Here is a 14,440-nt window from a genome sequence, read left to right on the forward strand (position 1 = left end):
CATATTGAATTGCACAGTGCTGAGAGCTGCAATTGTTACACCCACAGACACGGGTGAGGACGGGTTTTACTAGAGCGCCAGAGTTGACCTGAGTTGGCATTGCTGCCAAGTTGAGTTCAGCCCAATAGGTGTGCAGTGTAAGCAGAGCAGAGCTGTGCGCACTACTTTGGCAGCCCGGAGCTGACTTGCACTGGGATCACGTGCCGGGGCTTAAGCTGGCTTCTGTTTACCAAAGTGCCACTTTTATTTGTGCCTCTTTGGAAAGCGGAGGGGGCTGACACCCGGGGTCTCGTTTCATAACCTGCTGGTGGCCCGGGCAAGTGTGTGGCTAAGTGTGCCGAGTGCGTGAAAGCTCCATTGTGCCCCAGACCGGTCTCGTGTGAGTCAAAGGGGGGGGGGGGGTTTCTTCTAAAGCTTGGAGGAGTGTGCCTGGGAGGGGCTGGCTGAATTTAGAAAGGGGGGATGGGAGGCAGCAGACAGACAGAGGGGTGGGGAAGATTTGCTATGCTTTGGAGTTAGATTGGGGGTGGGCGCGGTGGTGAGAGAGGAGGCCATGTTACCTTTTGTTCCGTCTTCTTAACTGGTGCCTTACCATCTGTTCTTTTCACTTGGGTCTTGATTTCTCAGTTGTTCATATTCCCCCTTTCCGTGTGTGTGTGTGTGTGTGTGTGTGTGTGTGTGTGTTGCTTTGTTAAAGCATCCCTGCTAAACATTTTACTCAATCTATCAACTTGCCTGTTTCTTGGCTGTGTTGCTCCCTTTGTTGGTCATATTAATAAGTGTTTTCTATAGCTCTGCTTGCATGCACCGCCTTGCAAATATTAGAACAAAACAAATCTTTCCTCTTCGACATTCAGTGCACGCTGCTTTTTTTAAAGCACCTTTTGATGTATATTGTCTTTTAACACTTTCCTGGCACAGGGGTCTTATGTATGTACTATTGTGTTTATATAGCGCAACAACGCATTACAAAATGACAATTCAAGGTAAATTACAAACCATGGGGAAAAGCGCAACAGGTAAATGACCGCATAAAGCAAAGGGAGACCCTCTCCTGAAGAGCTTACACTCTACAGACACAATAGGAATGCATTGTCTGGCCCTCTGAAATGAAGGCCGTATTTGCTCATAACGTTTTAATGATCTGCTGGCGATATGCAAGTTATTTATTGTTACTGTGAATGAAACATTTTAGCTTTTTATTATGGCCGCAAACCTCTCTGGCAGCCGGGGAGTTTCCATGCGGCAGTTTTGCAGAGCGCTCACTTTTGCTTCTGCGGTGGAAGGGAATTTGAAAGATATTGCACACACTTTAGACGTTCATTGCCCCTTGAAAAGGGAATCCAAACAAGGGAGGGCGAGCCATATATATTGGGAAGCGCTGGGTTAATATTCTGGCTTTGTATTTGCTGTTTGTATGCTGGAGCACAGCAGTGTGGCTGATTCCCACTCTACCACGTCTAGTTTTCAGTTTCATTTTTGGGCTAACAAAAAGTTACTGGATTGTCCCAAATAACAAGTTGCTGCCACTGAATGTCCCACGTAGCAGAGCAGTCATTTTAACACTAGCTTCCTCCTGTTTGACACCAGAAGAGATTGTAATCCAGGTGCAAAGTCACTCGGGGACAAAAAGTAGTTATATCCTCAAAATGTAAAACTGATCAGCACTTGTGTACGGCGTGTTGCATTGTAAACGTTAGTCACTGTGTAGGGCATGAACTGACATGCTAGAGAGACCACAAGCAGGTACGGTATTGAATGTGGTATCCCACATCTTAGCCGGCGCTTGCACCGCAAAGTACCTTTTCTATTCTTCTTCTTGCGATGTAAAATACAAACCCTTGAAAGTGCAGGCCTCTTAAGTGGGAGATCCTGTTTTACAATGGCTCCCGCTCTGCTCAAAATAACGCTCCCCGTGCCTTAGATTGTAAGCTCTTTGGGGGAGGTACTTTGCTGAACCCAGCAGTAGAAGAATTGCAGAGTCTCCTTAAGTATAACCCAGTTGTTGACTTAAATGGTGTGTGCCATAACCAAGTTCCCGGGGTTAACCCTTTGCGTACAGTCGGGAGGGGGGGGTGCGGCATGAGGCGCAGCCGCTCCAGCGTCTGGCGATCGGGACCTCCCTGATGATGAAAAGGATGAGTCCTATGCTGCTCCCGGTCGGACAGATCTCCCTGACCTCTCTATAGGAGAGCAGAGCGCCATCTCCCCTATAACACGAGTAAATCGGATATGCCTTAGCTCGAGATGGAGGGGCGGGCCACCTCCAGTCCTCAGGGGCCACCAGCAGGTCAAGTTTTCAGGATGTCCCTGCTTAAGCACAGGTGGCTGAAAGAGGGGCTCAGCCACTGATTGAGCAGGGATAGCCAGAACCTGACCTGTTGTTGGCCCTTGAGGCCTGGATTTGGCTACTCCTTCCGTAGCTAGTACATGATGGGGCCCTGGAGTGCCAGAGTTCATTACGTGGTAGCTACATCATGAGGCAACCACAGCGTTATATTCGGCATTCCCACGTCACAGTGCAGTATTCCCCTTTGAAACCCCCTTAGTGCATTGCTGGCTCCACCAGCACAGAATGGATTCATTTTCATTTCACGGCGTCCCTGTTTCACGATAAAGCGCTAATATATGTAGTTATCTTCGCCTCTACACCCAGTAGAGAGTAGAGGGCTTCTTATAATGAGATGTTCATAAGGAGACCCCGGGCATCTGTACACAGCCTTCTCGTTAAAGCCAGCAGTTAAACCTCTTTATTCCCGAAAGTCCTGATTATGGTGCCACTATAGCACTGTCAGGCGTGGCCAGATATAACAGTAAAGAAATGCAGGAGTTTGGTTTTTCATTAACTCACGCATAATGGTTAAGACTAGAAGCCGTACTGCTTCAGTCCTCCGAAGGCACTGTGGGATGACGTTACGTTTGGGTGTAGCTGTAACGACAGGTCAGTTGCTGTAATGTTTAACTTGTCTGTTGTAACTCTACACTGAAGTTATGTCAGGTCATGCTTTTCCAAGTTCAGTTCCTTGTGGCAACCCACAGTCCAGATTTTAAATGTGTTTTTAATCAACACTTAATTAACCAATTAGCTTTACTGACTTTCGTTAGGACAACTTGCCTGAAGACTTGGCTCTGTAAGTTGTTCTTGAGGACTGAGCTTGAGCCCTGTGTTTGATCAAGAGTGTAAAGGCATCCGTGGCACCTTTCAGTTCTTCTGGGGTCCACATCAGAACACCTCCACATTGGCGTTGGGAATTCTTACCGCTTATTTACCTATGCCAGGGGTTTTTGTTGTTGGTTTTTTTTAAACCTTTTTATGGTTAAGTGAACCCTATAATTATATTGTTAAAAATCTGAGGATCCCCAACCCTCTCTAATAGCGCGTCTGCGATCAGATCCATTGTAAATTCTTATATTTGGTACAATTTTCAAATTGCCTGAAATTTGCAGGGAACCCTTTAGGGAGGCCCGGGGAACCCAAGGATTCCTAGGAACCCCTGTTGAGAAACACTGGGTTTAGACAGACATTGCCCATAATGAACATGGAAGTGGTACAAAGCAGCACAAAACGCAGACATTGCAATGTTACACACTACCCACAGTAACTAGATTTCCACTATCCGCGTACAGTTGGTGTGAGTTAAAGTTATAGAATAATCAGAAACCCAGCTTTCTACTCAATAGAAATTCTGGGATTTGGTTGTCCAGATATGCCAAAAATAACAAAAACCTATTTTGCATATTATAATACAGTGCTAATCTCATTGGCATTGCCCTGGCCAGGCTAAAGATTCTTGGCTACACTTTGCGCTTCCAATTTTTCAGCCACATGTTGCCTTATTTGGGGGCTCAACTAAAGGCTCTCACACAACGTGCTGTTTTGACAAGACTGCCAATGAAGGGTATGGTCTCCATTGCTCTCTAACGCTTGCTTCCCTGTGCTGAACCAGAAGCACTTTACTGAAAGTTTACATCTGGTGTTCGGAACAAGATCAGGATTTCCTGCCCTTTTCTGTGGGATTTGAGCCAAGCAAATACCCGTAGCCTTGGTCCCAATATACTTGATGCATGCGGAACAAGTTGTTCTCTATCTTGGCCTTTCTCAGAGGAGACCGCTATACGTAACATGGTGCTGACCCGACGTTGTCCCATTACACCCAGAAACGATCATTAAAATGATGTGCGAAAGCGTGGTTTGTCTCTTCAGTCTAAATTACAACTGCACTGAATGCAAATGAATAGGGATATTGTGGCGCAAATCTTTTCCGCTTTAAATGTTAAATCAGACATGCCCCTTAAAAAAGGCCCGCTCATTAACTGCGCAAGAAGCCTCTTTCTTCTTGGTGTTGGTAAGATGGCCACAAAGACCAAAGCAAGTCCTGGAAAGGCCGCGCCAGGAAAACAGATGTGTAAATGTTCAGTTAAAGAGCTCTGTTCAAATGGAGTCTTCAATCACGGTGACCGCTGGCAGTGAGTTTGTGGGGTATTCTGTGCACACAGGACTGTACTTGGTCCATACTCCATATTCCCCAAAAAAATTCTTTATGGTAATTATAGCACCGTCAAACTCGTTGGCAGCAGGGGCTCGATGCACCACTGAAGGTTTTTATTTGTTTACCAATTTTGAACTAATGGTGCAAGGGGGTGTGGGAGGGTGTTGGAAAAACGTGACTCTTCTGAACCAGAATCCCCTGATCTCTTACACTCTTATCTAGCTTTTTTAAATCACAGTTGCTTTATTCCAACAGGTCTTTGTCATTAGATGCCCCTTACCCATTCCTGAGTCTATCCCATTATCTTTCCAGATGGGAATGATGAACAATCCTAACCCGTATGGGGCTTCGTACGGTCAGAACGCTGGGCCCCAGCTGGGAGCCGCAGGGCTGGGCCCACAAATGCAGAACAAGGCGGCGCTGCAGAACAGCTTGCCCCAGTTTTCCATGGACAAGAAGCCCGTCCCTGGAGCCGGCATGCCAAACATGGTGGGTAGTGTGAGGGGGGCAATAAAACGTGTGGGCAACGGGTATCTAGTTATGCGCGTTTACACCAGAGTTCTCTCCTAGTCCATGCGATACACCTGTTACATGTTGTGTAAGGACTATTTGAGTGAGATAATTGTATGATAGCCAAGCTAATGCAGTTCTTCATTGCACTCTCCTACCAACAGGTTGGTAATGGCTTACGGTTGTCAAAATATAATATGAGAACTGCCCTAAAAATGGCATTGAGGTAGGCAAGGGAGCGGATCAAGCGTATGTAGCAATATAATCATGTAGACTTGCTTTCTATTGCGGGGCAGACGTCTGTTAATGGGTTGTTAGCTTGGCATGTTAATTGGAGTTATGTAGTCCCATGTGCCATCAATTTCTCTCTCACCCCCCCTAGGGTCAACAGACTTCTCCTCAAGTACAGCAAACCGGCATGGTCCCAGCCACCCCCCAGGGAATGGGCGCCGGTGCCCCACAGGGCATCGGGTCGGGAGCCCCAACAGCAGACCCCGAAAAGCGCAAACTAATCCAGCAGCAGCTGGTCCTGCTCCTGCACGCCCACAAGTGCCAGCGGAGAGAGCAGGCCAACGGCGAGGTGCGCCAGTGCAACCTGCCCCACTGTCGGACCATGAAGAACGTGCTGAATCACATGACCCACTGCCAGGCCGGCAAGTCCTGCCAAGGTGAGTCTTTGTGCCAAGGTCAAAGCCAACCTTCCCTCTGTCATTAAACTGTTGCGATCTTAATCCTTCTATTTCTTGGATAAGGACTTGTATAAAACAGTGGGTGGAATTGTAAGCAACAACAAAAAAATGTGCCACTCTGGGGTTAAAATACAAAGTATCGTCACACTCTCTATTTTGACCACTGCTTCACACTTTCCCTTTTCCCCATCTTCGGTTTAGTTGCACACTGCGCCTCCTCACGGCAAATCATCTCGCACTGGAAAAACTGCACGCGGCACGACTGCCCTGTCTGTCTGCCGCTGAAAAACGCCGGAGACAAACGCAACCAACAGTGTAAGTTTTAGGCTTGTTAATGCCCTTTTTGGGGGGCAATTCCCCCCACCCCCCCCTTTACTAACCCTTGGAGGGAACTAATAAGCTCTGGTTTCTCTGCAGCTTTGCTGGGCGGTCCGGCGGTGACCCTGGGCTCCCCTGGCGCAGTCGGCGGCGTGGGCCAGCAGCCTACTCCTTCCCTAAATGCCACCAGCCAGATTGATCCAAGCTCGATAGAAAGGGCGTACGCAGCCCTCGGCCTCCCCTACCAGGGCAACCAGATGCAGACACAGCCTCAGACCCAAGTGAAGGGGCAGCAGCCCGGACAATCGCCGCAGGGAATGCGCTCCATGAACGCAATGAGTAAGACTTTTATTCAGGGGTATATGCGCCTCTCCCGGGAGATATTGGCAGGGCAGCTGGTCTTCATATTTGTGCTGCCGGAGGGACCTTCATTTCCCAGTAATGCGGCGCAGGAGCCAGCACGAAAAGTTTCTTCTGTTCTGTAAAAGAAGCACTAAATGTGCCGGCATCAATTTCTGTCGTTTGACTCCTGAAACTCGCCACAGGTCCTATGTATAAAGCCCCCTGTGAGTTCATCTGGAGGGGTTTATTTATAAAATATTTTACCAGGAAGTAATACATTGAGAGTTACCTCTCGTTTTCACGTATGTCCTGGGATATATATGGGTTATCGGTAGGGTTGCCAGGTGGCTTCTCCACAAATACTGGACTCAATGGTGAAAGGTGCGTCAGGTCACTATGTCCAGGGAGGTAATACCGGACACATACATGTCCAGTATTACAGTACCTCTCATTTTTTACTGGACAGAGTATCCAAATACAGGACAGTCCAGTTCAATACCGGACACCTGGCAATCCTAGTTATCGGAATAACGGCAGTGGAGATATTTGGGTAATGCTACCTTTGCTTACAGATGGTCTTGCACCTCTGTGCTCTGGCAAACGAGACTCACGGATAATTGCAGACAGGACCTCTGCAGTCTCCTATGCAGTGTTTTTTTGCTGGTTAGATTTCCATTTCCAGGATGTACCATAGTGGTTCCTGCAGTTTATATGACGTACTTGCAGCGCAGCCACAACCTTTCAGACCTCATTTTGCTTTCATCTCACTGAGCAGGGCAGCAACTTCTCTCAACTGTAACGTTGATTGTTTAGCGTCTCGTATAACAAGCGCGCTACGAAATGTTCACACTGGCGTAATGAAAGCCAGGGCTGCAATGTACAGCCTAACATGTTGCGGGCTGGTCCAGCAGCTGAAGCATCTCCATCCATCTCTGTAGCACTCTCAGATGGTGGGAATAGGTTCTCGCAGCAGAGCCCATGAGCCCGGTCAGTTGCCACTGTGTAATCCCCAGGTGTTTCTCGCCCGCTTTGCCTCCCTTCCACCATAGGTCACCTTCTTTTTCTTGTATTCCTCTGTCCAGGCGCCAGCTCTATGGGAGTGAACGGGGGAGTGGGCGTGCAAAGCTCCAATCTGCTTCCTGACTCCATGCTGCATCCAGGCATGAACTCTCAGAAGTAAGTTTACCCGCTAATGGCAGGGCACGTGTTTAATGGGTTACATACTAATGGCAGGGGATATGTTTAATGGGTTACATGCTAATGGCAGGGGACATGTTTAATGGGTTACATGCTAATGGCAGGGGATATGTTTAATGGGTTACATGCTAATGGCAGGGGACAGGTTTAATGGGTTACATGCTAATGGCAGGGGATATGTTTAATGGGTTACATGCTAATGGCAGGGGACATGTTTAATGGATTACATGCTAATGGCAGGGGATATGTTTAATGGATTACATGCTAATGGCAGGGGACAGGTTTAATTGATTACATGCTAATGGCAGGGCACATGTTTAAGGGGTTACATGCTAATGGCTGGGCACATGTTTAAGGGGTTACATGCTAATGGCAGGGGGCATGTTTAAGGGGTTACATGCTAATGGCAGGGCACATGTTTAAGGGGTTACATGCTAATGGCAGGGGGCATGTTTAAGGGGTTACATGCTAATGGCAGGGCACATGTTTAAGGGGTTACATGCTAATGGCAGGGCACATGTTTAAGGGGTTACATGCTAATGGCAGGGGGCATGTTTAAGGGGTTACATGCTAATGGCAGGGCACATGTTTAAGGGGTTACATGCTAATGGCAGGGCACATGTTTAAGGGGTTACATGCTAATGGCAGGGGGCATGTTTAAGGGTTACATGCTAATGTCAGGGGGCATGTTTAAGGGGTTACATGCTAATGGCAGGGGGCATGTTTAAGGTGTTACATGCTAATGGCAGGGGGCATGTTTAAGGGGTTACATGCTAATGGCAGGGCACATGTTTAAGGGGTTACATGCTAATGGCTGGGCACATGTTTAAGGGGTTACATGCTAATGGCAGGGGGCATGTTTAAGGGGTTACATGCTAATGGCAGGGGGCATGTTTAAGGGGTTACATGCTAATGGCAGGGCACATGTTTAAGGGGTTACATGCTAATGGCAGGGGGCATGTTTAAGGGGTTACATGCTAATGGCAGGGCACATGTTTAAGGGGTTACATGCTAATGGCAGGGGGCATGTTTAAGGGTTACATGCTAATGTCAGGGGGCATGTTTAAGGGGTTACATGCTAATGGCAGGGGGCATGTTTAAGGGGTTACATGCCCCATGGGAACGTGTTTAAAGTGGCATATGTGTGATTGCCTTTTATGGAGGATGCCGACACCTAGAAGTAGTTTTGAATCGTTGTGAAAGTCCGTCGGTAACATGCTGAGCTGAGACTTGGCAGGGGGTGTTTTCTATCCTTCCCTTATCTTTTTCTGCGAAGGCCGGGGACCAGGTAAAGAAAACACTTGATTGACAATCACTGCTCCATTCCGAGGCCCCTGCGAACACATTTTACAAAGGCACAAACAATCCATATGTTGGCTTTCAGCATGGTTAGATTTGTTTAAGGAAGCCAATTAGATTGGTAAATTCTTTACAAGATCATATTATGCCGCCTACATGGGATTGAGCCTTTAACAAATGACCTGCACTATTAGCTGTACATTACATGTTAAATGAGGTAGCAGTTGCTAAAAGTTATGGTCTGCAACCCCAAGCTTAATTGGGTTCTGCCAGAAAGACACTTGCGTATTGAGCAGGAGGGGGTCACTTCTTGCTCCTGTCCCCTCACAACTTCAGGCTCCAGCCAAAGACGCCTGAAAAACCTAATGACAAGTATCCGAAGTGGAATCTAGAAATCAATGCATTCACATTTATTTCCTTCTGTGAACTTGGAAACCGTTTGCTTTGCGAGCGTGAGGGATGCCGGCTATTAGGTGGTTTGATTACTTCATGCGAGCCAAACCGTAACCCCCTCCTGCAGGGATAAACATTGCAATGCACGGGTCAGGTTGTCACACTGTCACCTCTTCTCCGTAGCCCAATGATGAACGAGAGCAGTGGTGTCTCCAACCTCGGGTCCATGCCAACAGCGGCCCCACCCTCTAGCACTGGAATCCGCAAACCTTGGCACGAAGATATAACCCAGGACCTGAGAAACCACTTAGTCCACAAGCTGTAAGTATTAGTTGGCAAAAGTGGTCCTTTCTGAGACACTTAAATGTGCAATCCCTTATAGCAGGGGTGCGCAAACTTTGGCCCTGCACCCCCCTGCCTGCTCAGCCCCAGTGCTCGCACGCCCCCCCCACCCCCACCTGGTATCCAGACTCAAATGACGCCGCGGGTTCATGTGATGTCACGTCACATGACCCAACTTCGTCATTTGACGCCATGGTAAGTGAAGTTACAGAAAGTAAGTTAGTTAGAGGCCTCGCGTGCTCTCGGTATTTAATTACTTTAAGGAAGAGCGCAGGACCTCTACAACCGCCGTACCCCCCAAAACAATTCACACACCCCCAGTTTGCGCACCCCTGCCTTATGGGACAAAACGGAGCCATTGACTGTGACATGTTTAAGGGCTTAAATCTAAGTGATTGGCACAATTGCTCATTGCGTACATTTCTGAGCATGAGAAGCTGAGACATGGGAAGGGCTTGATGTCCTTTTCTGAGACATCACTGTGTTAAACAGGAGTTTGCGCAGGAAAAGCACCTCCCTATCTGTATTGGCCCTTTAACAGGTACATGGTGTGCAGGAGCTGGATAAAGCACTTCATTGACGAACTCTTTCCATTCAGAGGCCCAGTTGCACGTTTAAAGTCGCAACTTTCGCTGATCGCCTTACTGTTTAATATATATATTTTGCAGACCTGCCTAAGACATGCAGATGAGCATACAGCTATATTTGCATATTTGCTTTCCTGTGGAGGGTTTTTGTCACTTTTTTTACTCACCATAACTTAACTCAGTATTATGGTTATATATACACACACACACACACACACACACACACACACACACACACACACACACACACACACACACACACACACACACACACACACACACACACACACACACACACACACACACTAGCTGATAAACCCGGCGTTGCCCATGATTGCGGGAGGCGGGGAAGGGCAGGGAGGGGGGCGAACGGCAGGGAGGGGCGGGGAAGGGCAGGGAGGGGGGCGAACGTCAGCGAGGGGGGGGAGGGGGCAAAGGGCAGGGAGGGGGGGCGAGGGGGCGAAGGGCAGGGAGGGTGGGGGCGAAGGGCAGGGAGGGTGGGGGCGAAGGGCAGGGAGGGTGGGGGCGAAGGGCAGGGAGGGTGGGGGCGAAGGGCAGGGAGGGTGGGGGCGAAGGGCAGGGAGGGTGGGGGCGAAGAGCAGGGAGGGTGGGGGCGAAGGGCAGGGAGGGTGGGGGCGAAGGGCAGGGGCGAAGGGCAAGGAGGGCGGGGGCGAAGGGCAAGGAGGGCGGGGGCGAAGGGCAGGGAGGGCGGGGGCGAAGGGCAGGGAGGGCGGGGGCGAAGGGCAGGGAAGGTGGGGGCGAAGGGCAGGGCCGGAGGGGGTGAAGGGCATGGCCGGGGGGGGGGGGTGAAGGGCATGGCCAGGGGGGGGGGTGAAGGGCAGGGCCGGGGGGGTGAAGGGCAGGGAAGGTGGGGGCGAAGGGCAGGGGGTGTGTGAGTGAAGGGCAGGGCCGGAGGGGGCGAAGGGCAGGGGGGGTGGGGGTGGGGGCGAAGGGCAGGGAAGGTGGTGGTGGGGGCGAAGGGTGGGGATGGGGACGAAGGGCAAGGCCGGAGGGGGCGAAGAGCAGGGCCGGAGGGGGCGAAGAGCAGGGCCGGAGGGGGCGAAGAGCAGGGCCGGAGGGGGCGAAGAGCAGGGCCGGAGGGGGCGAAGAGCAGGGCCGGAGGGGGCGAAGAGCAGGGCCGGGGGGGTGTGAAGGGCAGGGCCGGGGGGGTGTGAAGGGCAGGGGCGGGGGGGGGGTGAAGGGCATGGGCGGGGGGGGTGAAGGGCAGGGCCAGGGGGGGGGTGAAGGGCCGGGGGGGTGAAGGGCCGGGTGAAGGGCCAGGCCGAGGGGGGTGAAGCGCCGGGCCGGGTGAAGCCGGGCCGGGGGGGGGGGGGGGTGAAGGACCGGGGGGGGGGGTGAAAGATCCCTTCCCCTGCGGTTACTTACTTACCTTACGGGCCGCGCTCCTCCTCGGGTTCCTCGGTGGTCTCCGTTCCCCCCGGCGAGGCAGAGCTGAGACGTTCAGGTGAGGAGGTGGTGTGGGCAGCGGCCCGTACAGCTCCCGACTGAGAGAGCCGGAGCAGCGCTCCCGGGGATGGGGAGCTGGGGGCGCGGCCTCTAGGCCTGAAGGTGAGAGCGGCGAGAGCGTGCTCTGGGGGGGGGGAGCGGTCTGTGGGAGGGAGCACCGGGTGAGAGGGTGAGCACCGGGTGAGAGGGTGAGCACCGGGTGAGAGGGTGAGCACCGGGTGAGAGGGTGAGCACCGGGTGAGAGGGTGAGCACCGGGAGAGAGGGTGAGCCCCGGGAGAGAGGGTGATGTTGAGGTCCCGCGGAGTGGTGATAGGGGGGGTTCCGTTGTTGCGGGCCAGCCGCCGGGAAGGGCGGAGGGGTCAAGGCCAGGCAGCCGTTAAGGAGGGTGGTGTGTGTGTGTGTTGAGGAGGGTGGAGTGTGTGTGTGTCCCGTCACTCCGACCTCAGGCCAATGAGAGGTGTGCGGGGGCGGGCGGCCCAAGTGACCAATGAGATTTCCCCTAGGGACACCGGACAGGCAGGCATACAGTGCTTTCACTAATATAGTATAAGATATATATATATACACACACACACACACACACACACACACACACACACACACACACACACACACACACACACACACAGCCCCCTCCCCCCCTCCATTCAAGAGATAGAAGCGTTTGACATAGTAGTGTCCATCCGGGAGGTTAAAATGAAGCTCTGCCCTGTGCAGTCTGTAAGGCAGCGGTGACCACCCCTGCTCTCAGGGTTACCATGGTAATCTCACAAGTTCGTGGTGAAGAAAACCATAATGCTCAATGCTAGGCAAACAGTTTGGCTATTAAGAGCAGGATATGCTCAGAGTGCAAGATACCAACACAGGGTAAACTCCTGTAGGCTTCTGAGGGGGATGGCGGCGCCAGGACAGATGTCTTCGATGTTGCTAGACCTCACTTTACTTTGTCTCCTAGCCGTAGTAGACCATTCTCTGTATTCCAAAACTGGTCCATCCACCAGGCATTGTTATTGAATAAAGGGTATTATAATTCATGGCAAGTTTTTGCACCGCCAGAGTCCAAGCTATATTTCCGACACCTGACCCAGCGGCGCTGAAAGACCGACGGATGGAGAACCTGGTAGCGTATGCCCGAAAAGTGGAAGGGGACATGTATGAATCGGCTAACAGCAGGGTAAGGACCTCCAAATCTGCCGCGCGGTTCAGCCATTAAGATCGATGACCATAAGATGCAAGAGTTGAATGTAGCTAGATAATTGCCCGAAAGGTACAGAAGATATTGATTTGTAGTACCGGTTAAAAGTGAAATATAACTTTAGTTAATGGGTCCCATAAAGGTTAAATTGGGCCATTTATGAGAAATGGTAGTTGACAAATGAGATTTGCACTCTTGATCCTCTGTAATAGCCATTAGTGAATGGAAGTGCTGTATGCATGTGGTGTCACACACTGTTTACACTGGGATAACATTTCCAGCTACAAACGAAACTTTGGACCTTAAGTAATGGCGATTTATTACTTCCCAAATCTCAGCCACACTGGTCTTTTACATTGAGTTTGGAAACGCATGTTAAGACCACCATTATTAGACTTTGTCTATTCCAGGGGCGGCCAATTCCAGTCTTTAAGGGCCACCAACAGGTCAGGATTTAAGGATATCCATGATTCAGCACAGGTAGCTCAGTCGAAGACTGAGCCACTGATTGAGCCACCTTTGTTGAAGCAGGGATATCCTTAAAACCTGTCCTGTTGGTTGCCCTTGAGGACTGGAGTTGGCCACCCCATGTCTTATAGATCAATATGAGGCACATGTTATTTAGACAGATCTGATTTATTTACTGGTACTACTAGAGCATGAGGTGTACGGGGAAATGTACGCTATAGGGTGAGGTGTACGGGGAAATGTACGCTATAGGGTGAGGTGTACGGGGAAATGTACGCTATAGGGTGAGGTGTACGGGGAAATGTACGCTATAGGGTGAGGTGTACGGGGAAATGTACGCTATAGGGTGAGGTGTACGGGGAAATGTACGCTATAGGGTGAGGTGTACGGGGAAATGTACGCTATAGGGTGAGGTGTACGGGGAAATGTATGCTATAGGGTGAGGTGTACGGGGAAATGTACGCTATAGGGTGAGGTGTACGGGGAAATGTACGCTATAGGGTGAGGTGTACGGGGAAATGTACGCTATAGGGTGAGGTTTACGGGGAAATGTACGCTATAGGGTGAGGTGTACCGGGAAATGTACGTTATAGCGTGAGGTGTACTGGGAAATGTACCCTATGGCATGAGGTGTACCGGGAAATGTACGCTATAGCGTGAGGTGTACCGGGAAATGTACCCTATAGCGTGAGGTGTACCGGGAAATGTACCCTATAGCGTGAGGTGTACCGGGAAATGTACGCTATAGCGTGAGGTGTACCGGGAAATGTACCCTATAGCGTGAGGTGTGCCGGGAAATGTACCCTATAGCGTGAGGTTTTCCCGGGAAATGTACCCTATAGCGTGAGGTGTACCGGGAAATGTACCCTATAGCGTGAGGTGTACCCGTGAACTACAATATTAAAACAAAATTATTACACTATAGCAAACTACAATGTTAAAACAACATGTATTCATTGAACCATATAAACGTCAAACTACAATATTAAAAAAAAAAATTGTGCGCTAAATAATAATTCATACTTTATTTTCTTTGAATCATATGTTAGGGTAGGTTTTTGTAGGGTAAGGGCTTGGTGTAGGTTGTTTTTAGGGATTAAGGTAAGAGGGCTTGGGGTAGGGCTCCCTAGTGTGCTTACAGC

General features: G+C 50.3%; 1 protein-coding gene across 3 annotated transcripts in view; it reads left to right on the forward strand.

Annotated features, from left to right (window-relative positions):
• The window catches only part of EP300 (EP300 lysine acetyltransferase), a 122,071-nt gene that overhangs the window by 35,717 nt on the left and 71,914 nt on the right, over positions 1-14,440 (forward strand). For all 3 annotated transcript variants that reach the window (XM_075573877.1, XM_075573875.1, XM_075573876.1), the window contains exons 3-9: positions 4,803-4,979; positions 5,383-5,668; positions 5,891-6,004; positions 6,107-6,346; positions 7,432-7,525; positions 9,422-9,559; positions 12,692-12,809. In XM_075573877.1, coding sequence (XP_075429992.1) covers positions 4,803-4,979; positions 5,383-5,668; positions 5,891-6,004; positions 6,107-6,346; positions 7,432-7,525; positions 9,422-9,559; positions 12,692-12,809 — 1,167 coding nt within the window. The remainder of the gene's footprint in view (positions 1-4,802; positions 4,980-5,382; positions 5,669-5,890; positions 6,005-6,106; positions 6,347-7,431; positions 7,526-9,421; positions 9,560-12,691; positions 12,810-14,440) is intronic.

The sequence above is a fragment of the Ascaphus truei genome, chromosome 17 (genome assembly GCF_040206685.1).
Source record: "Ascaphus truei isolate aAscTru1 chromosome 17, aAscTru1.hap1, whole genome shotgun sequence".
NCBI classification, from domain to species: domain Eukaryota; kingdom Metazoa; phylum Chordata; class Amphibia; order Anura; family Ascaphidae; genus Ascaphus; species Ascaphus truei.